The sequence below is a fragment of the Cryptotermes secundus genome, unplaced genomic scaffold (genome assembly GCF_002891405.2).
Source record: "Cryptotermes secundus unplaced genomic scaffold, Csec_1.0 scaffold478, whole genome shotgun sequence".
Taxonomy (NCBI): domain Eukaryota; kingdom Metazoa; phylum Arthropoda; class Insecta; order Blattodea; family Kalotermitidae; genus Cryptotermes; species Cryptotermes secundus.
In genome coordinates, this window is record NW_019721767.1 from 925841 (window position 1) to 952560 (window position 26720).

General features: G+C 39.4%; 1 protein-coding gene across 6 annotated transcripts in view; it reads right to left on the minus strand.

Moving 5' to 3' along the window:
- Positions 1-536: 536 nt before the first annotated feature.
- Positions 537-26720, minus strand: part of LOC111875704 (transmembrane protein 209) — a 35221-nt gene continuing 9037 nt past the window's right edge. For 4 of the 6 annotated variants that reach the window (XM_023872152.2, XM_023872156.2, XM_023872155.2 and 1 more), the window contains 10 exons: positions 25193-25368; positions 21483-21626; positions 17114-17329; positions 14887-15012; positions 12631-12770; positions 11025-11253; positions 5779-5876; positions 4506-4715; positions 3417-3559; positions 538-771 (listed from right to left, as the gene is read on the minus strand). In XM_023872152.2, the coding sequence (XP_023727920.1) occupies positions 3431-3559; positions 4506-4715; positions 5779-5876; positions 11025-11253; positions 12631-12770; positions 14887-15012; positions 17114-17329; positions 21483-21626; positions 25193-25368 (1468 nt within the window). In that variant the 3' untranslated portion in view covers positions 538-771; positions 3417-3430. Of the gene's footprint in view, positions 772-3416; positions 3560-4505; positions 4716-5778; positions 5877-11024; positions 11254-12630; positions 12771-14886; positions 15013-17113; positions 17330-21482; positions 21627-25192; positions 25369-26720 lie in introns of all 6 variants that reach the window. The other 2 variants (XM_033750176.1, XM_023872157.2) reach the window with 2 other exon arrangements.

Below are 26720 nucleotides of genomic sequence, written 5' to 3' on the forward strand. Positions count from 1 at the left end.
TCACCATACTGTTGGAACCAGATATTTCCTAGATGCATTTCTTCAAGAGGTGGTTCGAAAAAGATCTCAAAATAGACTGTTGAACTGCCTCCACATTTTCTGGCATTGTAACGGTCCATTGTCATCCCGATGATTTTTTCGCCACACTCCCGGTTGTCCTAAAGTTCTCTAGCCACAAAACAATCGATTTCCGGTTGCGAACCAGACCTCTGGGCTTAATAGCAAAGTGAGTACAGAACACACGCTGCACCGCCACGTAGGAATGGTTGTTTGAAAAATAGGCTTCGACAGCAAACGTGTGCTGCTCACTCGTCCAGCTCATGTTTCCTACTGAGGGGTATTAGACAGAAACTTCTGCAACTGCTGCGTTCGCCGAGCCTATCCGCACTTTTCTGCGACCTCCCCTCCCTTCGCAATGTGTCTTCACAAAAAGGAAGTTTCTGTGCCCCACCCTGTACTTGTAGGTCTGTTCTACTGAACAATTAGCAACACCATAATAGGTCAAGGAAATAAAAGTGAACAGGACTGGAATTTTAGATCCATTTATTTTCAAAATCTTACATCTATTAGCAAATGCTTGATTTAAAATATTTAAGACTTTTTCTCCAATGTGAAACATACATAATACATAAATTAAGGTATATTAATTCTATTACAATACACAATCATTCTACACTCTTCCTTCAGTAACAGATGCCAATTCCATCATATTCGAAATGCAGGCACCATAAAGCAGCATCACATGTTTCAACCAGTAAACTAGAAGAAATTCTGAAACATAAAAATTCACAATAAACTTCAAACAAATTGAATATTTACCTAGATCTACAGGAACAAAAATCAGTACTAAATTTAGAAAAACAAAGTTTGGAAATGCTGTTTCACTATACACAAAATTCCGATCAAAAAACTGCAAGGAAAATGACCACTTCAGAGACTTAAACATGTAGATGAGTGGAAAAAAATAAGGTGTAAAGGCAGACCACATTCACAGAGTTTAGGTCAGGGTCCATTCCGTGATTTTTGTAAATGAGGTAATAAGCCTTCAGGTTCCAAAGCATAGAATTTCTAGATCACTCACATTTCTCAAGGACCTTAGTTAGTTAGTTATTGGAGAGGGTGAGTTTCCCCATGCACTTAGACCAGTATTGGTCCATTGTGCTTCCCTCTATGATATTCTACCAGTCTCTATACCCTACCGATAATGGTGCGTGCCATCAGTCCCGCCGAGCAAGCGAGTTCGGCCTCCACTTGCTTAGCGGTGTCTATAATGCTTCCCCCATCTATCNGGCCTTAGAGACTATTGTTGGGCGGGAAACGTCCTGGAATTTGGCTCAGTGATCTCCTTTGGAGATATGAGGTTCTTTTACGTGCCGTAAAGTTACGACACGGGACACACGGCTTAAAGTCCCTCCCGGAGGACTTGTTCCCTGAATTTTTCTGCCCTTAAAAATTCGACTACCTCCACCGGGTATTTGAACCCGCGTACGAGTCATGAGGTGGGAACGTTACCTCTAGATTACGGAGGCCGCTTCTCAAGGACCTTGCTCCATGGGTAGTGAAAGTGTGATGGAATAAATATGGCTTATAATGAGAACTTCATTATAGTGACAAAAACCACTGAACTGGCAATTTCCCAATGTTGTACTGATGGAAAACTATCACATAAAATGGAGTTTCTTTCTGGCATGCCGGTCATAATGAGTGATGCCTAACGAGCTGTCACTCTTTCCCCATTCCTTTCTGCCAACAACTATACCTACAATTTTTCTTCTCTATGAGTAATAGGCAAAAAAAATCCTGTCATCCCAAGCTCTCTGCTGTATCCTTGGACTGGTGAAGGTTTGCATTCCACCATCCACCAGCAGTTTACTCCCTTCAGGCTTTAATCAATGAGAAATGCACATCACATGATGTCCACTGCACTGTGCAGTTATCCTTCTACCTTTACACACACATTTTTTCCCCCCCCCCCCCAAAATTCTCTGGCACAGATGGAACAAATATGTCACAAAATACAACTATGCAGGTGCATGTTTAAGGTTTTGTCACATAAAACAGCCACTGTGTTTCGGTTGGTGCGAACAGCAAAATTTTGGCAACAAAATGGAGGAGCTTACACATGTATACAAAACCCAAAGTAAAATACTAGGGTGAAGTCAGCAGCTCGTATATATCAAATATTTAGGCATGTTTCCGCTTCTATTATGACAGCACAATTCAGCAAAGATGTTCACACCAGTGGGAGTGGAGATTAAATCACCACCTGTAAATGGTTCATAATGTTTCCAGATACATGGCTAGATTTACCTTTGGCCTCACTGCTACATTCAAATGAGGCAAATAAGCCAGGATATGGACAACTTACTACTTCTGATTTCGCTAAAGCAAAAACAAAACTGATTGAAAAACCAATTAAACCAAGGGTGTATGACTGAAGTAATGCAAAGACTAGATGAGACGCTATGAGGAGTTAATCCGACTGTGGAGTCATATAAACAAATGCTTCAAATGAAATTAAAAGTATGAACAGATAAATAAAATACACTGATATTTAATTAATAACATGTATGGAAAAAAATATTATTCCTTTCTTTTGTGAGTACATTCTGGTGAAATTCATTTTGCAATCTGAGTTTGTGACTGCCACATAATACGGCAGGAGATGTCACAGGCACAGGGAACTATGCATGGTAGGGATCCTATCCAGGTGTCTTTATGAAGATATTCTGGTTGTGCTGTAAATAAAGGAGCATCTAACTCAGCCCTGTCTTGATTTCTGGCTGTTCACAGAAATCATGAAGCATAAAAGTAAAGTAAAGTAAAGTAGAGTAAAGCTATCCCTGTACCAGGCCGTGAAGGGCCATACAGTTGTGAGACGTTGAGGGTCTCACACTATCTAGACAACTGACTCAAAGACAGCGGTAACATTGTCAGCCTTACACTCCAGCCGCGCTTCACTCCCAAGGAAAATTACTTAATTAATTCCTGGTACTCATTTCTGTTAGAGGCTGAGTAAACCCCAGGGCCTAGTGCGGCTGGAAGAATTAGGTCAACTGAAAAAAATCCAATGACGTCATTGGGACTTGAACCCGCGACCTTCCGGCTTGTAGCATAGCCCCTCAACCAACTACACTACTGCGTGCCCCAATCATCAAATCATCAGTTGGGGAAAACAAACTTCAATAAAGGAATTACAGAAATATTTTCAAACTTGATATACAAATGAAGAATAAGCATAAAGAAAGCAGGAGACCATGTTGGAAATGATCAAAATTTGTGTGTGGTTCAATTTCAGTAATCGAGTTTGTAATAAAACTAACTTATTCTTGTACAGCAATTTTTAGCAATTTTTCTTAAAACAAGGCCCTTTGGGAGGATAAACAATTGCTACTTGTTAACAATGAAATGCTTACCACAAATTAAGTATTCATGTTTCAATCACCCATAACAAATTGACACCAGATGGACCCAAGTTTACTCGGCCCAACATTCCATGTTCCTTCGTGTTCACTAGATGAAGAAACAGCAGCAGTGTGTGAAACAAATTATTACGACCCTGTTGAGCAAAGAGATCACACTGTAAGGGTCAGTTTGACATGTTATTTGAGGTAAATGCAGCAATCAGATGTTCAATAAATTGTTATGACTTACTGAAGAAAGAGATTATACTCGTAATGTAATGGAAAATCTTCTTCTAGTGTATGTAATTAGAGTGAACAGTGAAGCTGTAAGATGAACTGTTTATTCATTCTATACAGCCCTACAATTTTAACTTATCCCAAATTTGAATATTACCAGATAACAGTGAACAGCTGCATGCGAATTAAATGTTAAAAAGAGTTCATCACAGTTATCTAAAATACACCACCTGTTTCATGAAGTTTTCAGTTTCAAAGCTAATAAAACAAAGGGTATTTTATAATCTAGAGGTGATGATGTAAAACTCATTTCCTTATGAGTTCATTTAATTAACTGAACTGGCAAACCAACAGGCTGAAAATTTCAAAAAGGTATCATCACCTAAGACGGGAATAAAAAAAAATTACAGGATACAGAACCACAGAACATGCACCAAACTTTGCTCAATAACAGCTTTTAATGCACTGTCAGACTTGTGGATATTCACAGCATGCATTACATATCTGAGTGCATAAGAGACAAGTGCACTTTCAAACCTACACAATGCAGCACAATTTATTTGCATTATATACTCCCGCCATGTTTGGTACAGCCACTTTCATTCTCCACCTCAAGAATTATTTAAATTTTGGGATTGTTTATTCCTTATTTACTGGAATGAAATACAAATTCTCAAGCCCAAAGGAATTCATTACTAAAAACCGTTTAATGCTACAGCATAATGCATACACAGTGTTCTACAGTACAATATGCATGCATTTCTTGAAAATCTTAAACTTATTAATATCCTTACAACTTTAAAATGATGCCACAATGTTTTAGTGAGTAAGATTTATATCCAGTCAAAAAAAACTCCACTCTACCTTTGCCACTTCCAGCGTATCTTCGCCATCCAGAAGAACATAGTGAGGGGGGTTCATCTGAACTTGGTAAATAGCAAATGTGTTCTTTCCCTGGGGGGGTTTGTCTGGAGTTTTGGCAAAATATGAGGATGTGAATGGGCGACCATCTGGATTCTGAGGCAATGGAGGTAGCTGAGAATCTAAATATGTTGCAAACAGGTGCATCACGACCTGAAACAGATCAATAAATCATAAAATTTTACATCAGAATCACAAAATAGCAGAGGTAAGACATTACCAAACTGTAAGCATATGAATGGGTGCACAAATTTTCTCAGATATAAATATTAATTACATTTTTAACATATTCACAGAATCACATATTTTGACACTTATCGGGTCACCTTCAGGTGTTCTTAGTTACATTAATTACTGAATTGAAATGCACGATCTTGTTTGAATATTTGTTATCATTGTATGACTGTTAATTATTATATTCCTAGTTTACATACATAAGCTGTAAAGTGGCTATGTATACTTCTTGTTTATTTATATACTACTTATTGGATACTGAATAAAATTGGGGTTAGGTATGAGGTTTTGTGTAAAATTAACAATTTTTTAAAAGTGAGTTAAAATTGATTTAAAAATGTAAAAAATGTTGTAAGCTGTAATTGGCTTCATGTCAGTGTGCTGTAATGGGCCACATTTATCTTCATGTTAGCTTTTTCCCAAATTCTTCTATTATTTGTTGCTTTAATTTGTTACATTGCTCTTCTTATGTTCTGCTTTCTTGAAAGCCAAATGACCTTATTTCTTCTTTGGTATGACTGCATGCCAAAAGTTAGTGTTATGTTCTGGTATTCAGTCTAGTTTACGTGGTAGTACCTAACCCCAATTTAAGTAAATATCCAATAAGTGGTATAAAACAATTAGAAATATACACAGAACATAGCCAGTGTATGGCTTATGTATGTGAACTATGAATACAGTAATTAAGACTTGTACAATGATAGGAAATATTCAAACAATATCATGTGTTAGAATTCAATAATTAATCATATAACTAATAACACCTGTAGATGACCAGATAAGGGTTAAAATATGTAGTGTGGTTTAAATTAATATTATTAGCTAAATAAATTTCAATCTCCTTCATTTTATATTCATTTTAAATGGTTCATTCAGAAATATAAAATCTAGGTTCACTGTAAATGGTTACATCCAGAAATATGTGATGATATTACTTCATGAAGGCTCACTAGTACTGGGTTAACCACAGCACTGTACTTACAGCCGAGTCGGTAGGCAAATGTTCTTCCCAGTCCTTATTGTGAAGACTTCCTCCACTATTCCACCGAAATTCACTCATGCATCCACCTTTTGCCAACTCTATATTAAAAATAAATATATAATATAAAACAAAATATTGGAGTAACACACAATAAACTTTGTGCTGCCTGAAACTGTTGACCTAAACACAAACTCCGTCATTTTTTTATTGCTAGTGAGGTGGGACTAAGTCCCTTGTACTGCGGCCACTTCTGGCCTATTGTACCAGCCCCAGATGATAGGTGAGGGTGATTGTGGAGCAATTGGTGGAATGAAGATTGGCAGGGGAAACTGAAGTACTTGGAGAAAACCTGCCCCAGCACCACTTTGTCCACCACAAATCCTATTTGACCAGACCCGGGATCGAACCTGGGCCGCGGCGGTGGAAAACGCCAGCGACTAACTGCTTGAGCTATGGCGCGGCCTTGAACTCTGCCATACTCTTACCTTAGGGGTTATATTCCTGCTTCACACTGTGCTACTGACACTCAAAACAACTGTGGTTTGGATTCACAAGTGGGATGCCATACAGTCCTTTTCACACAAACTCTGCATATATAAAACGTGCCTATGTAGAATTACTACGTGCACCAACGGTTGTTTGGTAAGAGGGGTAACGGTTTCAGAGATGTATTTTCGGTACCAAAATCATCAAACTATATGATAGTCCTTTCCAAACGGCAAATTTTGAGTTCATACAACTGCCAGCAGATACCAGTCTCTGTAGTAGAGCAAATAACATGGCACAACTGAATGTCAAGGCTGCCTCAGTATTAGTCCCTGTAGAATGAAATATGGCGTTGAGTTTATTTGGCATGGAAAGCCTGGGTAAATCCATAAAAACCTGTCTGAAGAGTAGGTATGCAGGCCAAGACATGACCTCATGACTCCCAAAATGTAAAGCAGCAGCATTAACTCTGTGATGTGTGGTATAAATATATACTGGATTCATAACTACATTGTATTTATTTATGTAAGGTGAAAAAGTAACGTTGTCCCTATGCGTAATTAATTAAGCACCACACCGTGAATGTGTGAGACAGTGGAGGTATAGTCCAGGTCCAACATTCTTGACCTCAGCACTGGATGGAGGTAAGTGATCAGCTTCATGCCCATGCTACTTTACCCTGGGGAAAAAGCCCCCTGGTACCCACTGAGTAGGAGCTTGGGTTTGTCCTAGAGTTGGTCTGGAGGTTACGGAGAAGAGAAAAATTTTGTGCCTGCTGGGAATCTAATCCCGTCCATCCAGCCCACAGCCCACCACTATACTGATGGCACCATCCATGCCATACAGGATAATTTATAGGATTTACTATATGTTTCACTTGTTTGGAGACATTTTGCTTTGTTGTAACTATTAACAGGTAAAATGAGTCTAATATTGAACAAAGGAATGACAATTTATATATACTTTAAAGGCTTTTGACAATAGCTGATTCAATATTACTGATGTGTTACAAATTTTCCATCATCTGAGTTATATTTAGTATTGCAGTTAGTGTACTATCACAGTATACAAAAGTTTTTTTCAATTTCATTCAAACTGCAACTAATATTTACACACACGTGAGGACATGGGTGTGTGTGCATGCAAACACAGATGCAGACATAAAATTATCTATATGATAACCAATTACCTCAGGGCAAGAGCACAGCCAACTATTTCAATGCTGTAAACTTGTAAACTAAATATACCTCAACAACAGTCAATGTCCAGCACAATGTTGGTATTATGGTGATATATATTATTATTTATACTTTTTGTCCTGATAAAGTTTTATTTTAAACTACACATTTTTAAGCTTTAGTAAAAATTATTGTGATGATACTTCCCTTTCCAAGAAAACATTATGCTTAACTACAAAAAAATTTCTCAGATCTCACATGGGTTCCTTCTGTCTTTCAATTTCTATGAATTTTGAATCATGAGCAGGCTTTTTCTTTGAGGATAAAGTGGCTGGAGCATGGAGCTGAGCACTGATTACTCCCCATGTCTTCATGGTGTTCTGGTTAACTTCTATCAAACAGGAATAGATAACACAGACCCCAGCAGCTTGCAGACAGATTTTAAATCATGAATTTTAACTAGTTATGATACGAGTACTGAAAAGATTATGTATGAGGGGGGACCCAAAAATAACCGGAAACGACTTGTTGCGCGCGCATGCTTTGTAGTTATGAGTTGTGCTGCTAGGTGGTGTTAGCTGGGGGTCTCCCGCGACTGTTAGTGAGCTGGCATCAGTCTGAGTTAAGTGGTTTGTCTGTGGTGCTCTGTTGTGTGCGTTCCTGTTTCAACCCTTTGGCGACTAGTGAGATGGCCGACCAGAAGGAACAAAGAGTGTGCGTGAAATTGATGAAGATCGTCGAAAGACCATTGACCAACTTTCTGAGGAACGAAAATCTCATTGAGCACGGTCCAGCGAATTTTAACCGACGGTTTGCACATGAGATGGGTGTCTGCAAAATTTGTTCCTCGCTTGCTCGGAGATGACCAAAGAGAAAACCGCGTGAATGTTTGCCGCGACTTGAAGAGTGAAGTGCAGTTTTCCCTAACAGAAAGCAAAATTTCACGCACACTCTTTGTTCCTTCTGGTCGGCCATCTCACTAATCGCCAAAGGGTTGAAACAGGAACGCACACAACAGAGCACCACAGACAAACCACTTAACTCAGACTGATGCCAGCTCACTAACAGTCGCGGGAGACCCCCAGCTAACACCACCTAGCAGCACAACTCGTAACTACAAAGCATGCGCGCGCAACAGGTCGTTTCCGGTTATTTTTGGGTCCCCCTTCGTATGTTAGGAACTATTCCTGCTAGTCAGGATAGTTCAGTTGGTACAGCAATGGGCTACGGCCCAGACAGCTGGGGTCTGATTTCTGGAACAGGCAAGATATTTTTTTTCTCTTCTCTACATTTTCCAGACTAGCTCTAGCACCCACCTGACCTCCTGGTCAATTGGTACTGGGAGATCTTCACCGAGTCAATAATGGTGGAGGTATACCTCCAGTCCCTAATACATCTTTATGGCATGGTGCTTAATTAATTGAGCACTATTCCTGCTACAATATCCTAGTTTGAGGGAAAACACACATTATTCTTTTAACCAGCATAAAAAGAAAGAATAGCTGAGAGTAATAAGTGCTAATGTAAACACAGCATTACCACCTGTTGCATATAAAAATATAAACACAAATGAATATTACTGTTAAACAATTCAGGGTCTCAGTAAAACACATTTTTCTGTATATACTGTAGCATGTAGACTCATTGCTAAGTAATGACTCCGTAAACAACAACCACTGCTATGTAACGGCTGCAACAAATCCCTTACATGCAACAATGGGACCAACTGGGAAGCAGTCTTCTCTAAGCTGTCCATGCGACAGCTACGTGATGCAACTGCTGGCAGAGGTTTTTGCTGTGTGGACCATGCTGAGTTGTTATAAGCAGGACAAGTCTAGAGTTGAGTTAGTTGTGAGACAGTTATTGGCCAGTAAGGATATGAACATAGAAGCTGAGGGATCTACAGTGTGGGAAGCCACTACCAGCTGATTGGTGAAGACACAGCAGAGAAAACTTAGTACATGCTGTAGTGAAGTACTGAGTGTGTGAATTAGTGATAGCGCTACAGCTACTTGTAGTTATGATTTCTAAGTGTTCAATAAATCCTACTACCAAACCAAACCCCGCTTACAGTCACTCATACATGTGACAATATATAATCTAATGCAAAACTTCTATATTGTGAAAGAACTCTGATTTGGAAGTTTACCTTCGCATGATAAATATGAACACATAAGTCTATATACATGCTGACTGCAAAAAGGGCAATGAATTTGACTGTGCTGATCTTTCATGCTATCTTGAAATTTGATGGAAGCTACGGAAAGGTACAGCCAGCGGTTTGAAAATGATGGAAAACCATTAGTCTCCTGGATAGGATTTCCAAGCTTACACCCCGAAACATGGCAGGAACCATATGTGGAGTTAGCGGGTCTGTAGTGTCTGTTAAGTCACAACTTGGAATAGTTCAGATATGTTTGGTGTGCACTCCTTTAAGATACGTGGCTGACTGACCTACGATACTCTTCAGTTTAATAAATAATGCTACAATATTAATGTTATAATAAATAAATAATTGTTCATCATTCAATTTGTACTTTGTCATCATTCTCCGAGGATCAACTTCCACCTACATACATCATGCCCTAGGGATTTCATGTTCCCAGCTTCCCAGTTTACCTCCACTTTCACCCATATCATCTTTTGATCCCTATACCTGAAGCAATTCAGGTGGTGCTCCTGTAAATCAATCATTAAAAGGGCAAGGTGAAAGTTGAAGGTGCAGTGTCAGGGTACATGCTACAATCCTGGATCTGCCAACTGTTAAGTGTGTCTACCTTCAAGGCAATCATTTGACTGACTCGTGGGTTAGATCTTCCTCTTGGGTTGGAATGAGGCTCCTTGCGCTATTTCCAAAAAATTGAGAACCAAAGTTTTCAATGGTCTATTTTCCTACCACAGAATGACAGAATGAGGTAGTGATTCATTAGTCACCTCCAACAAGTGAATACTTAATCCCTTTGTCCACATCCTCATTCTCAAATTAATGGAACAGCAACTAGTCATTCTGTCCTCTTTTTTAACTTAGCCCATGTGGTGAATGTAGCCTTGAATAATGTCAAAGTTTCTGGGTTTTCCAATGTTCATCACAGAAGTTGCCTTTGGATAATAGTTTATGCATATTCTTCCATATGGCCAGCTGGATCATGTGTACACTGTTGCAAAATCTTACTTTTACTTTACTGGACAAGACAAATTAGTTACAGCTTCAAACTAATACTACTACTCTTCAGCAAATCATTATCTTACATAGAGTCCAGTTACCTAAAAACTTCGGAACTTCTAATTTCATGAAAAAGGGACAAAATGCTGAATTTGTGTGCATACAGCCTCAGATTCAAGATAGGCTGGATCCTGCGCACATTTTTCTTATATACTTCTCTTATCTCTAACTAAGGGCAAAATTTATGAATATGGGGAGTATCAGGCTACTGCTAAGTTTTGGAGCTTTAGATACCTTCCACAAGGAAGGAAGCCCGCACTATGAAACGTCCCCTCTTTAGAAATGGACTCTTGTATTACTGCCAACGCAACTATAAAAAATTATTACCCGTTTCAAGTTTTAAGAAATAATCAACTTACCTTTGATTCGGGTCACAAGATATTCTTGATTTGATGTGAGTTCCAAGAAAGGAATAAGACTAATCAGAGTAGGTATATTCTGTGACACCTGAAGAATTTGTGCAGTCTTCTTTAAGCGTTCTAGGCCAACTGAACCCACTCGAATATCTGCCAGACCATGACGTTGCAATGCTTCATCCACAGCTTCAATTTCCTTCACAAGACGAAATAAGATAGTCTTGGATATCCACTGTTACAAAAGAAAACCCAGTGTAAACATAAAGAGTATGTTTCAAGGTGAGACGTCCTGGCCTACCATGAGGTTGACCAAAGTATCAAGTTAGGATATAAAAGCAGTAATTTGCAATTTTACATCAAAAGATTTTTCTAATAAGACAGATGTCCCTAACCATGAATATGGCAGACAACACCAAGAAGAGGCTGCGCAGCTAAGAAGGGAACACACATCACAAGACGCGGTTTACACAGAAAATAAGAAAAACAACCCCGTAGTGAATGAACCACATGCAAGTTTTAATTAAGACAAATAAGATGAATTATCTTAACAAGTTTTAGCGAGTGTAAATTTATCATAATTGACAAATACGGACTTTTTAAATGGTGTTGTGAAAATATATGAGGGCAGGCAATGCAATAGATTGACGTAATTGGGTCACCTGATGATGGCACTATGTTGCCAAAACATGTTGTGAAGTGACAGGTGAAATTGAGTGCACTACAAGACGGCCACTGTATACATATAATGGATGAAAATCAGTGCAACAGGACACTAAAATATAACATTATTTTCATTTTCAATTCAAGGTGCTGTCAATTTAACAGCAATGTACTTACCATCGATATACGTATGTAGAATGAGATACACTGTGAACTGGAATAAATATTCAAAGTAGTTGTAACAGATTTGAAGGACAGTCCTTGCAAGGGATGAGAAAGAATTGAGGAAAGCCCTTAACCAACACTACAGCAGCAGAACCCAAAGTTTTAGATACCACTCATACAAATCTTTTCTAGGTACGAATATTTTCCTCAGCACTTTGTTTTCAAATTGTAATGTATATTCTCTCAAATGAGGAGACCATCTTCTAAATTAACATACAACAAATGGCAAGCTCCTGATCTTAAGCACTATAGTTAGTACAAAGTATACTTTACAAGCATTTCCAGAAATGACTTAGTCTTCTCATAATTTCAACATGAGGGATAAAAAATAAACAGAAGAATCCAAACAGGACAGCTGGTTCTCTAGCCAAGATATATAATTAGTCCTTCGTGTTAAAATTCTAAAGAATTACCATTGTAGAAACCTGTTCCATCAGTACAAATGGAGAACAATTCACACTGCTGTCATATTCATATTATACCGAATGCATAATTGAGTGATTAACACTTCCATTTCATACGTGACAGCTGGCTATTACGAGTTGAGGTTTTCTATTGCTTTACTCGTTCCCACAAGCAAATGCTGGAACCATACCTTAGCATACACTGCATCTGCTTCTATCCACGTCTTTCCAGTTCATCATTCTCTGTTATCTTCTCAGTGAATGCCAATAACAATTATCAGACCATGCACACAAATAGCTTACCCAATAACAGATCATACCATTCGCAAATTAGCATTCCACTGTGTGAGAACATTTGGATTTACTCGCACGCGCCGCCAAACATCTTGACTCTGATACAGAGAGGATGAAGGTGAGCCTGTTTCATCAGCCTGGCTTCCAGGACTCCCCACTGTAGGCACTGCACAGTGATAAACAAAGCCGAGGAAAACATTCAGAGAAACATCCCTTTTAAGGTTTTGTTGGTGAGGGGGTCAACTCAGCCTCTGACAGAAATGAGTACCAGGAATCTTCCTGGGGGGTAAAGGGCAGCTGGTGTGTAAGGCTGATAACCTTTCTGTCTTCTGTGAGCTGAGTGTGTAGATGTGGGCGCCTTGACATCTCACAACCCTATGGCCCTTCACAGCCTATTGCAGGGATAGTTCTACCTTTTTCTTTTTCTTGGAAGTAGTGGACTTGAACATTAACTAAAGAAAATCTTAAATTGAGGTAATTTAACATTGAGATGAGCTACTTGGGAACACTGAAACTAATGTTAAATGAGGGAAAACCTTAACCCAAGGAACAATAAATGTGGGTTCCACTACTTATACAGAAGATGGTGCACTCAAAAACTTCAGGATCTTGAACAATTTACTGATGTGCAACATACACTGTAACAAAAATTTCACAGCAGATACTGAAGAACCCAAAGGATGGGTCTTATTTTAGTCATTAAACTTCAACCATTATTTTCTACGGAGTGACTTTTTATTCATCAAACCATTTCAGTTGTCTTTCTAATCCACATGGCCTCAAAACTGAAAATTTAGGAGACTCCATGCACTTATTTTTTATTTTAGGTTGGCAACTTGGAACTGTGCCATCTTTATCTCTAAATATCATGGAAATCTACAGTGTGCCGCCGAAAGTTTTCATTGTAAAAGAGTATTACAAAACATTACTGAGAGCCTGCAACATCTTGAACAAATACATATGAGATATAGCAGAGTGAGAAAAATTTTCAGAGCTATCCTTAGCTTTACAAGACAAAGTTAGGGAAACAGATGTTTCATAACTTGCAGTAATTAGTCAGCCTTTCTTCAAAATGAAGTAGACATTTTAAACAGAATCAAGACTCCAATTAGGCTCGTTTTCAAACAGACAGCTATGTAAGCAAACAGTACATATTAGTGAAATTTACAAATTCTGAGACTATTACTGAAAATCCCCTACATCTCCAATGTTTTGGTCTGGTGTACACTTTCTACCAGTGCAACATTCTGACCCATGTTTATTGAAGACAGTCAATTCTCAGTTTTGTCTTAATGTTTTGCAGAATGGCTGTTCCTTCTCTCATGGGTTAGAGTGTTGATAACAATAAGAACTGGTTCCAACAAGACGGCTTGAGGCCTCATACTGCTAATACTGTTGGATGTTTTTGAAGAAAACATTTGGAAATGCAATGATCTCAAACAGATTTCCTCATGTTCATCAAAGAAGTTTTAAAGTGCTCATCTGCTGTGGGGATATTTCAGAGATAAATTTTTCACCACTAACCCTTGCACAACTGATGATTTGAAAGAAACAATATAGCAAAAGGCGTTCTCAATCTCCACAGAAACCAAATTTCATCATTCAACTTCAAAATATCAATTCACAGGGAGCACATGTGAACTTGTTGAAGACTATATTTCATATATCTACAGCCATTGAAAAATAATGACGTTTATACAAATTCATTTTAATTTTATGATAAAAAAAAGGGCTCAATGAAACAAAACTCACTCTATACATTCTTTTCAATAAATTCCCAAATGCAAAAGATCCTCCCATCTACAGAGGAAGTCTCTTCCCTTTCAGTTTTCTGGTTGCAGTTTTGTAAGCATTTCTCTGTTCTGACACAAGCTTCATAATCCTGCCACTCCTCACCCTCCTCAACATTTTACAATTTTTCTTGGGCCATTCCATCTCTGTTTACCTCTTTTCTGGAAGCATCTACCATAAATATGTAAGCAGTAGGCCAATACAACATTTCAAACATTATTTTATAATTTATTTTTATACTATGTTAGTTAATACTAAAATAAAATATTTTCTGAATATAAGGACCATTTTTAGTTTATTTATTAATTTAAACTATGAGGCCAACACTGTTTTTAATAACTCAGAACATAATTTGGAAAATTGTCTGCTGAGGAGTAAACAGACAAAAATGTATATGCTTCTCCTGCATTCAATGGCCACCTTGAGAAAAGCTACATGGCATAGTTTTTCATACTAAATCATATTTTATCCTAACCTGATATTTTTCCTACCTGTGGTGGGAGGTGCCAGTTGATATGAGCAGCGACGCAATGTAGGTGGCACTTCCGATGCTGTGCGAGTGGCTGGGTGGCTCCAGAAGGAACTCAACAAGTTTGAAGGTTGCTCCACACTCTGACCTGTAATAAGATGTTTCCATATGAATGGAGAGCCCATCCACACTTTTTGTTAACTTTTAAGATCCAAAAAATTTTCAAACAACACTAGCAAAGAATGAGATCTTGTTTGTAACACTGTGTAGCCTTGTAAACAGACACATTTATTTCAGAGGAACAGGTTCAGTTATAAAGAGAGGCTACAATGAGGGTAGCTCAGATCCATGAGAGGCCTGGCCAAGGTCAATGGGAATGGTGCAACAGAAAACAGTCATACACTAGGACCCAGTATTTACCGTCAGAAAAGGGAAATTGAATACTGAGGGGGGAAAAAAACCCTTTCCAAGGTCAAAATATTATTGTTTGCCACAGGAGGGAAACTGAAAGTGTGAGAAAAGGTGGTCCTTCCCACAGTCCCTAGAGATGGGAAGTGTGAAAATACCGCATTCTTTTTCAAGCACATGGGTATGGGAGTGCTGCCTAAGAAGGAAGTAACTATCTTGTTCTTGGACAGAACCTTCCTTTCCTACAAACAGCAGATAAGAACCTTTTATGACCTTCTACGCAAGAAACCATCTTCCTGTTTATGTCGTCATGGAGGTGCTCATCTGTTGCTTCCCAAATGAGCTGTTCCCTATGCCTGGATAACAATGAATGGAAAAGAAGAATTAAATAGAAGAGAGAGAGGTATTGTTGGAAAAAAAAGAATATAATTGAAATGGGTTATAACAATGAACGTGTTGAGAACTGATGGAACGATGAAATTATCCCAAATACGCAGATGCACACACAGGGATTTCAATAGGATTTTCATGCTTGGTGTCACAGCTGTGCATAAGTGGGATAATTGTTAAGTTCTAATGAAGCCTTTTCTGGATATTAAAATATGCAGTGAAATAACAGATAATCCCATGCATACAAGACACTTGATAGACTGTGGTAGCCACACACATGGTTAGAATGTGATGAAATTTTGTGAAACAGTATTCTGCCCGATTTCAACATGTACATCTATTTGTGAAATACATTAGTAAGATGAACCTCCTTTAAAATGACAACTTCCTTATGCAAAATACTTATATCGCCTGTTATGTCTTATGCTTTTCAAATATTCTGTTGCTCAATATAGATCAATTTGTTTACAATATAATTCAAATATATTGTATTTCATTCTGCAATATGATGCAAGAACATAATTTGTTACTGGAAAAAGTAATACTTCTATTTTCACTGCAGGTAAAAAGAGATACAGAGATCTTTCAGTAAGTAAAGAAGACTGAACAGTAGCAATCCACATAGGAATATACAGTTTCGACATATGTCCTTTGCACCTTTGCATTCTGAATCTTCTTGCTGTTACAAGTAGTTCTGAAGAAGACAATAACAGTAAAGTAAAGTAAAGCTATCCCTGTATCAGGCCGTGAAGCCCCATAGGGTTGTGAGACATTGAGGGTCCCACATTATTTAGACAATCGGCTCAGAGATGGCGGTAAGGTTGTCAGCCTTACGCGCTGGCCACGCTTTACTCCCCAGGAAAATTATTTAATTAATTCCTGGTACTCATTTCTGTTAGAGGCTGAGTCGACCCCAGGGCCATAGTGTGGCTGGAAGGATTAGATCAACTGAAAAAAATTCAATGACCTTATCAGGACTTGAACCCGCGACCTTCCAGCTTCTAGCATAGTGCCTCAACCAACTACGCTACCGCGTGTCCCCAGACAATAACAGTATTAAGTCCAGTTTAGGGTATTACGGTGATTTTAGTTGGCGTGGCAAGCGATTTTCAGCACGAGCATTAGTGTTAATCCTGTCACACAAATTCGAGCCTCCACCACATTATTACTGACTGCAGTTGATTAAAAGTAGTCGTACAAGTCTAGGTTGCCATCTAAAAGCATAATATCATAACAAATTTCATCAAAACCCATCCAGCAGTTATTAATTTCAAACATACAACAGACAATAATTCTGAAACATGATCTTACTTACATATGAGTCTTTAAGCACATAGTACAAAGAACATATAATAAACTCTTTGTAACTCAATCTGACATGTCAGATTGGGCAAAGCATGAAAACAAAACTTCAAAGAGCATGAAAATAACATCTGAAAATAAATAATTACCAACAGCTGCAGTTCTTTCGAAATTTTCATAATCCTGGAGGTACTGTGTTAATGAACGTTCATTCTCTATGAAGTCCACAGATGAAATGGCTGACAATTGAGAGCCCGGAGAAGTCTGCTGACTTCTATTTCGAGGGATGGACAGGGTGGCCACAGGAGAGCCCTGATGATAAACCCATGATGGTGATGACATTGTGTAGTTGGCACTCATCATACCTGTCATGGACACAAAACATGATTTGTGTAAGATTGGCTTTCGGGTCTGAGTCATGTCATTTGTTGGGACACCGCATTCAGCTTCAGAATACCTCCATACTCGCCACCAAGACGCGATATATGGATCGCATCTTTAGGGAAGCCATTGAGATTGAACTCCATCCCGACAATATGAACAGAGAGGGGGGTTTTGTCTCAGCAAGTCATGGAAGACTCTCATCTGTTCCCTAACCCCCCCCCCGGGACATGACGCCAGATCCACAAGGCCACACAGTCCATGACCCACTCACATAGCAACCGCCCAGCTTAAGGGTTAATGCCCTCCCTTTAACCTTGCCTTTCTCCACTGATGCAATATCCTATACCTGCTCTAACCTTGCTCCTGTCCCAGACCCTTCCCCTCTCCCTCTCCACTGGTTTCCCATGTAGACTTGTCCCTTCCTTCCCTGCTCTCATATAGCTGAGTATATTCCCAACATAGTCTGCTTGCACCTGTTCTGTCTCTTTGCTTGTGGATTTTCTTATTTTTCCTTCTACCCTGAAGATGGAGACGATACGTTCCTCCGTTTTCTCAACAGATGGCGAAGGTCACATGAGTGTCGTGCCATGCGCGCACTGCGAGAAGCGAGGAGAAAAAATGGCTGAAAGGTTGTTCTTTGAGCAATGCAAGGCTGTATTGAAGTGGTATTGCAAGTATGAAAACAATGGCAGAATGAGTTTGGAACTCAGCCACCAACACGTTGAACAATTGCCCGTATTCAGGATAAATTTGAAGTGACGGTACTGTTCATGATGTGCATAAGCAAAGATCTGGGTGACCACGGATAGTAATAAGTACAGCTTCCAGTGCTGTAGTGTTGCAACGCTTTAAATGATCACTGCAAAAATCTGTGAATCAGTGTGCACGCAAAAGTGGGGTAAGCCGATCAAGTGTATGGCGAATTCTGAAGGCTGCAAAGTAGAAAGTGTACATTCCAAGACTGCTGCACGCTATGAATGATGACGACCTAGATTGAAGGCATGAGGATGAGGAGTTTGCAGGGAAAGTTATCTGGTCTGACGAGGCACAATTCAAAATGAATGGTATTTTTAACCACCACAACTGTGTGCATTGGGCTCCTGTAAATCCACACGTTCACGTGGGCAAGGAAGTGAATCTACCGGGTGTTAACATATGGTGTGGTCTGTCATCGTGTGGTTTGGTTGGTCCTTTCTTCTTTGAAGGTACCGTAATTGGTCAGATGTATCTCGATATGCTTCAGACATCAATTTTCTCTGCCATTTGAGAGCTGTTTGGAGAGGAGAGATTTTACCTACAACAAGATGGTGCTCCACCTCACTACCATCAAGATGTCAGGGCGTACTTGAATAACACTCTACCTGGACAAAGGACAGGTCGAAGAGGTGCTACTGAGTACCCACAACAGACTCCAGAAGTAACATCTCTTGACTTCTACCTATGGGAAACCTTGAAAGATGAAGTTTATCGACAAAAGCCAGCTACACTGAACGCACTACGAGAAGCCATCGAAGCGCCGTGTGCAGCCATCACACCGGACACACTGGCAGCCGTAGTTCACTCAACAGTTCGGAGGCATCAATGCTGTTTAGCAGCTGATGGTGGTCACTTCGAACATATACAATGGCTCTCTCTCTCTCCGAGCAAGAATTGTAACTACATGTCATTTTGTTCCAAAGATACTGACTATCAAAGAGTGAGTACATTTTTTTGGACCCCTCTGTAGTGGTTTAACTAAGGCAAATTCTAATCTATCAGAAAAATATTTATTAAATATTGCATTACAAATATGAGTAAGTGGAGAAATTATAAACGGTGAACTTAATTTTATTATTCTGTTTGAAATTTCATCATGTCCACTTGAGTTTTTAGTCTTTAATGATTTAATATTTTTTTCAATTTCATAAGTGGAGGCATACTGCGAATTAATTTTAGTAGAAGTCTACTAAACGTATTTACTAAGTAATTTATTGGATTGGATGAATTTGAGCTTATATATTTATTATGACCTGATATGATAGAATCAGCTATGGATAGAAAGTGTTTGTTAAAAGCATCTGCAATTTTGTTCTGATTCATCATTACTTTATTATCTACCATTATGGAATGAATACCTTTATCCCTTTGTATTTTCCTTTTATCCTCATTTATTATTTTTCAAATAATTTTTATTATTAGAATTCAAAAAGTATCGAACCTTCTTTTTTCCCGCGTAAACCAATGAAGCGCGGGAGGATCCCTTCTGTGGAGATGTGGAGGGGACATTCATGCGCAGTCATGAGTTTTTACCCGCCAGCAGAAAGCGTCAGTTGCTGGCAGTCGACCTATGAGTGAGGACATGTAGTGAGCGCTCGTCAGATTCCAGTAAGGTGTAAAATGAGGGAACAACATTAGCAGCGATACTGCAACAAATTTTGCCAAAAGCTTGGTGATAGCCAAGTGGAAACCATTCACAAGACTCAACAGGCTTTCGGGGATGATGCCATGAGCAACTCACGGATAAAGGAGTGGTACAACAGCTTCAAAGATGGCCACACATCAGTGGACAGCAAACCGCGTTCAGGCAGACCCTCAACAAGCCGAAATGAGAATGTCATTGAGCAAGTGCAGACTTTGGTCATGGAGGACCATCGTATCACAGTCTGAGAACTTGCGAACGAGATAGGGGTAAACGTTGGATCAGTACATTCAATTTTGACCGAGGATTTGGGCATGAGGAGAGTGTCCGTGAAATTCATACCGAAACTGCTAACAATGGAGCAGAAGCAACGCCATCTGGAAATCGCACAGGACATGCTGGACAATGCAAACAGTAACCCCAACTTTCTGAACACTGTGATCACAGGCGATGAGTCGTGGGTTTATGGGTATGACCCGGAAACCAAGATGCAGTCGTCACAGTCGAAACATCTGACATCCCAGGGGCCAAAAAAAGCATGGCAGGTCCACAGCAATGTCAAGGTCATGTTGGCCGTTTTCTTTGACTTCCGTGGGGTTGTGCACCATGAATACGCACCACAAGGCCAAACCATCACAAAGAAATACTACCAGGAGGTCCTTCGTTGCCTTCGTGATGCTGTGAGGCACAAACGACTGGATCTGTGGGCAGCAAAAACTTCGCAGCTCTGTCATGATAATGCACCCGCCCATTCTGCGCATCTGATTCAGACTTTCGTCACCAAATACAATATCCCTGTGGTTCGTCAGGCTCCCTACTACCCCGACATGGCTCCGTGTGACTTTTGGCTATTTCCCAAGCTGAAAATGCCGCTGAAAGGCACCCGATTTGAGTCAAGGGAAGACATCACGTGGNGCGATGGCCGGGCTGATCACCATTCCAAAAGACGTGTTCCAGAAGTGTTTCCAACAATGGCGGAAGCGCTGGGAGAAGTGTGTGCATTACCAAGGAGACTACTTTGAAGGGGATTAGGGTTTTGTACCTCCAAATTAATAAATGTATTTCTGCCGACCAAAGGTTCAATACTTTTTGAACACACCACGTAACTCTATTGCAATATGATTTGTTGCAGCTATTATCACTTTTGATATTTTACAGTATTGTTTATAATATATTTTAAGATTTAAATCATCACTGCATCTGCATAATAACAAGAGTTCTCTCTTTCTTTTACATGAGGTCATTATCCCTTTTGTAATCCATTTATTCTTAATAATATTATGTTTGATTTCCTTCTTTTGGCAAACAGGCATAAAAACATCTTAAATAAGTATTATGAAAGTTATTAAACATATTATTAACATTATTATTCAAAAAAATATTGTTGCACTGTTTCCAAATTAATAACATTTGAAATTCAGCTATGTTATTTTTATTAATGTTTCTAGCAAAGATAGATCCAAATGTATCATTAGGTACAGTAATATTCTTAAATGTTAAGAGCTGTGCATCATGATCAGACAGTCCATTAATACACGGTTTAATGGTATAACTTCTTCTGTTATCAATAAATGTATTTGCAACATTCTGACTAAAGTTTTGTCAGTTCTACTAGCAATTTGAATCCAGTGGGACCAACTTGATGGAAGAGGCATTCAACTCTTCCACCAGAAATCCACTGATTTATCGGGTACTTGAAAAATCTCACTGCATTTCAGAAACAGAAATCAACTCACTGTCACTTGGAGAAGACATGAAAGATGATGACCTCCAGCTGGAAGCAGACAGATTAATCGGTGTTGACGACAGAATGTCTGAATGAGGCAAAGTACTAGACCTTGACATGTCAGCAGGTGGAGAAGTAATCTTGAAATGTGGATCTGGATATCAAGTATATGAATGATAAAACACAGAACATTTCACATGTTTAAAACATCATTAAATATTTTAATAATTAACTACCTTCATGGAGCACATTTCTTCTTTGAGAAACTAACACTCAAGAAATTCCAACCTTTTGTGTAACCAAAATGTTCACAAATGTGTTCACTAGAGCCCATAGTGAAAGTCTGAATCACGTATCAGAAGTCCATTCATATAAAAAACTAGAACAAATTAAGCTCAGAACTTTTGCCATCCTATCTCCTATCTAAAAACATGAATTGTATCCTATCTGTTGTTTTATATGGGTACAAAATCTGGTTTCTTCCACTAAATGACCAACATAAATTGCAGGTGCTGAGAATATTTTGACTTCAGAAGGTAGTAACAGGATGATGGAGTAGAATGTATAATGAGGAGCTTCCTAATTTGTATTCTTTACATTTTATTAGAACAATCAAATTTAGATGGATGAGATAGGCAAGTGCTGCCATTTCCCCTTTTTGAGGCCACACTTGTTTCCCAATGGTTTGCTTTGTGTGGCTAGCTCCTGGATGTCAATATGAGCAATGATCTCCCAGGTGTATTGATTCTTGCTTGGGCTGGCAGAGTGACAATAAATTCTTAACCAACCTCTTTATTTTCACTTATCTAATGGTCACAATTAACAACTTTGTTGTTGTTGTTGTTATTGGAGAGGGTGGGTTTCCCCATGCACTTAGACCAGATATTGGTCCATTGTGCGTCCCCGTGATATTCTACCAGTCTCTATACCCTACCAGTACTGGTGCGTGACATCAGTCCCAACTCAGCCAGCGAGTTTGGCCTCTACTGGCTCAGCGGTATCTCGATGCTTCCCCCATCTACCAGAGGCGTTAGAGACTACTGTTGGGCAGGAAATGTCCTGAATTTGGCTCAGAGGTCCCCTTGAGACATGAGGTTCCTTTACGTGCCGTAAAGCTATGACACGGGACCCACGGCTTAAAGTCCCTCCCAGAGGACTTGTTCCCTGAATTTTTCCGCCCTTAAAAATTCCACGACCTCCGCCGGGTTTGAACCAGCATACCTTGAGTCACGAGGTGGGAATGTTACCCTAGACTATGGAGGCCGCTAATTAACAACTTTACTTTAACCCTTTGAATACCTATGTCAGTCCTTTACGAAGATTACAATACATTACATTGTTCCCTTTTGAAGACCTACACCAGAGCGTGTCAGATACCAAGCATTATGGTGGTTCCAAATTTCAGAGAACTTCTGTTTACAAAAGTTTACTCCACTCCGATTGGTTTAAATTTAGCTTTGAGGTGGTGTTCAGGTTCTATATTGACCGATCAACTGCTTAGGTATCGCACGTCTATCATGCCATGAATAGCTCACAATCCCTGTCTATGGTTTCACATTGCTAGCTATCATGTTACACGATAACTCCAGAACACTTGTTCTGAAAACCTGGGATCTAAGACTTTACTGCTGTGATACTATGTTACATTTCCAAGGAAGCAATTAATTTCTGGTGCCTAGCGAATGTTAACAATTATACTCTGACATTGTCCAGTGGTGGGCTGTTGTAAACACAACAATGAACCTTAATGGTTTTCCTAAAATATACAAAATTCCTTAAAAAGCTGAATGACTACAAATCTCTGCTCCAGAGTCAAACAAGACTGGAAAAGACAACATTTTTTAACAGTCAAAGTGCTATTCATAAAAATTGAATAGTATTTGGATAATCTCTAAAATGAATTCTGAGTAAAACTCAACAATAGTCTACTTTCCTAACACACAGACTTATTCCTACACATTTAAAAATACTATTTATATTATTATATTTTCTTTCATAAAGAACCTACCACATACGGATTCTGCCTACATTAAATGTATCAGATATAACCATTTTGCACCATCATGTTTGTAACTGATGACTTACAAACATTTAATACACAAGGGGCAGTCAAAAGGTTCCCGGAAAGGTGGTATAGCACTCTAATAGTAGGACATACAGCAATGCTTACCTAGTCACCTTCAAAGAAGGACCCTAGCGCGCGCACACTTGCTCCATCGATTCTGCCATTGTTGGAAGCAGGAGTGGAAGGCTTCTTTTGGAATCTTCCAGAGCTCAGCTGTTGCATTCGATTTGATGTCCTCCATGATTGTGAAATGTGTCCCCTTGAGGCCCATTTTCAGAGTGGGGAACAGCCAAAAGTCACTCGGAGCGAGATCCGGAGAGTACGGTGCTTGAGTGACGACAGGAAAGTTTTTCTCGACAAGGAATTGCTGCACAACAAGTGCACACTCTTCAAAGATCTATTACAACTCATCATGTATGACCAAATATTCAGTGCATTATTGCGATGCAGAAACCACTGTCCCTGCCACCTGTCGTGCCACTTCCTCCAAACTGCATCGTGCAACCTCAGCAAAACTTGCATGTAGAAATGGCCAGTAACAGTACGAGCTTCTTGCTCCAATTCCGCGATGGTCATTCTATGATCACATCGAATCAGTTGTTGCACTTTTCCAATCATTTCTTCGGTTCAGGATGTCGAAGGTCTCCCACCGCGCTGGTCATCCTCTAACGTCTCCTGCCCATTCTTAAACTGGGAAAACCAGTTGTAAACTGCGGATTTTTTTAGTGCAGGGCCGACAGCGTCTCTGAAGCAGATTTTCCCAAGTTGCACATGAACTTGATGTTCACACGCTGTTCAAACTGCGACATTGTGCCAAATGACCAACATTCACATTTAATTCAAACGGAACCGTAACGACACTGCACACTGAAACCTGTCCAGACCTGTTCAGCCTGCAAGCAGACATGCTGGGCTTCCCACCAAAACAGTGTGTGCGCTATCTTATTGCTCGTTCTCCGTCTGCAGGGGAATTCCAGGAACTTTTTGACTACCCTACATATAATGTGCAGCCTTAATGGTTTATTAGTTAATGCCATGAAACTGGAGGCTACAGATAATTTGACCATGGCTGCCATGTATCTCTTTCCATCACAAAAGTTACACACTCTTCAAAGATCTATTACAACTCATCATGTATGACCAAATATTAAGTGATACTCTTATGTCCTAAGTTCATGCATTCACAACATTATTACTAATTACAGGAAGGCTGCGCCATAGCTCAAGCGGTTAGCCACTGGCTTCCCACCGCGGCGGCCCAGGTTCGATCCTGGGTCTGGTCAAGTGGGATTTGTGGTGGACAAAGTGGCGCTGGGGCAGGTTTTCTCCGAGTACTTCGATTTCCCCTGCCAATCTTCATTCCACCAAATTCTCCATCATCATAATCACCCAGGGCAGGTAAAATAGGCCAATTAGTGGCCGCTGTGCCTAGTGGACCCCATCCCCCACTAAGAGAATAAAAAAACACAGGAAACTAAAAGTGTGTCTCCAATGGTAAACTATTCATACCAAGTTTTGCCAAAATTAGTGAAATATTTCAAAAAAGCTGGAAGAACATACACATACATATATGTCTAGACACCCACAAACACAGCATGATCATCTCATATGCCGATTTTCTTGCTTAAGAAGGAACTAGATCAATAAAAGCGTACCTGAATCAGAAATACCCAACAGTTTCTTCTGGGTTGGGGAAAGGGTAACAGGATCCAAATAGAAAGTTCTTCGCAAGTAATGGCCAAAATGATAGGCTGTGTTCAACATCAAAACTAGAGCCACCAGCCACTCAAAATAAATCACTGTTGCTGTGTACATTGGACATGTGTATATTCTGGAAAAGCAATGCATAGAACAGATCATTACTTTATCCTGATTCAGATATGAACCAAGCAATAAACAATTTCAATACAAAGACTAGTGATGACAGAAAGCAAAATGTCAAAATTTTAGAGTGACTACAATGAGTTTTGGATTGGTAATTGGATTTATTGAACACATACAGATCATAACTACAAGTAACTCTAGTGCTATCACTAATTCACATGCTATGCAGTTCACTACAGCAAGAACTAAGTCTTCTCAGTCTGCTGTGTCTTCACCAGTGGACATTCCCTCGCTCCCAGTCTCATGTCCTCACAGGGTGGTGACCATCTCACACCAACCTCCTACTCTTCTGATGTCTCAAGACTCCCTCTTGATATATAGCCTTGGCATGGACCGCACAGAAAACACCGCTTCCAACAGTTACTGCACTGTTACATGTTACACAGCTGTTACCTAGCAATGCTGTTTCTCTGGCTCCACAGTTCTTGCTTTGAGCAAATATGCCACAATAATTTTACCACTATTTTGTATGGGTATGAAACTTATTCTCTCATTCTAAGATAAGAACACAGAATAATTCTTTAGAACAGGTAGGAACACACATATAGTGTTCAACAATGAAGTGTTACAGGGAATACTTGGCCTTGGCAGTACCAGGAGGAAAGACAAATTGTATAATTAGGAGCATAATTTATACTTTCCACCTGTTATTAGAACCATCAAATCAAGAAACATAAGTTGGGTGGACAATGTAACATGGGAGAGATGAGAAACACAGATTTTACCTGAAAGACCTGATGGGAACAGAGCAGTGGCAGACACAGGCATAGATGAGAGATTAATAATATACAGACTGTTTTCTTCTGGGTTATGATATGTTTTCTCATTACAACCAAATATATTACATGATATCATACGCCAGATCACATTTTAAATTTTCATCAAACACCAAACACTCAAATTACAGACACTCAATTTATCTTATAGAAACTGGATGTGGGGATGTTGATTTGACTCCTGTGGCTCATGATAAGGTACAGAGGCTGGTTCTTGTGAATAAATGGTAATAAACTCATGTGGTCTACAGAATGTGAGGAATTACTACTAGCTTACTGAATAGTCATCTTCTCAAGGACTCTGCTCCATGGAGCTAGTTTTAAGAACCCTCATGATAAGAACAAGTTACTAAATCTTGTGTGATTTAGCAATGCTTTTTCAACTACACTGGTCATATAACAACAAATGATAAGATGGCTGTGAATATTGACTGGAAGGAAGCAGTCATAAAGCAGTATCTCAGATTATGCCTGAGGAGTTCAGGAAAACCACCAGAAGGTTGTCATGACAGCTGGTTTCAAG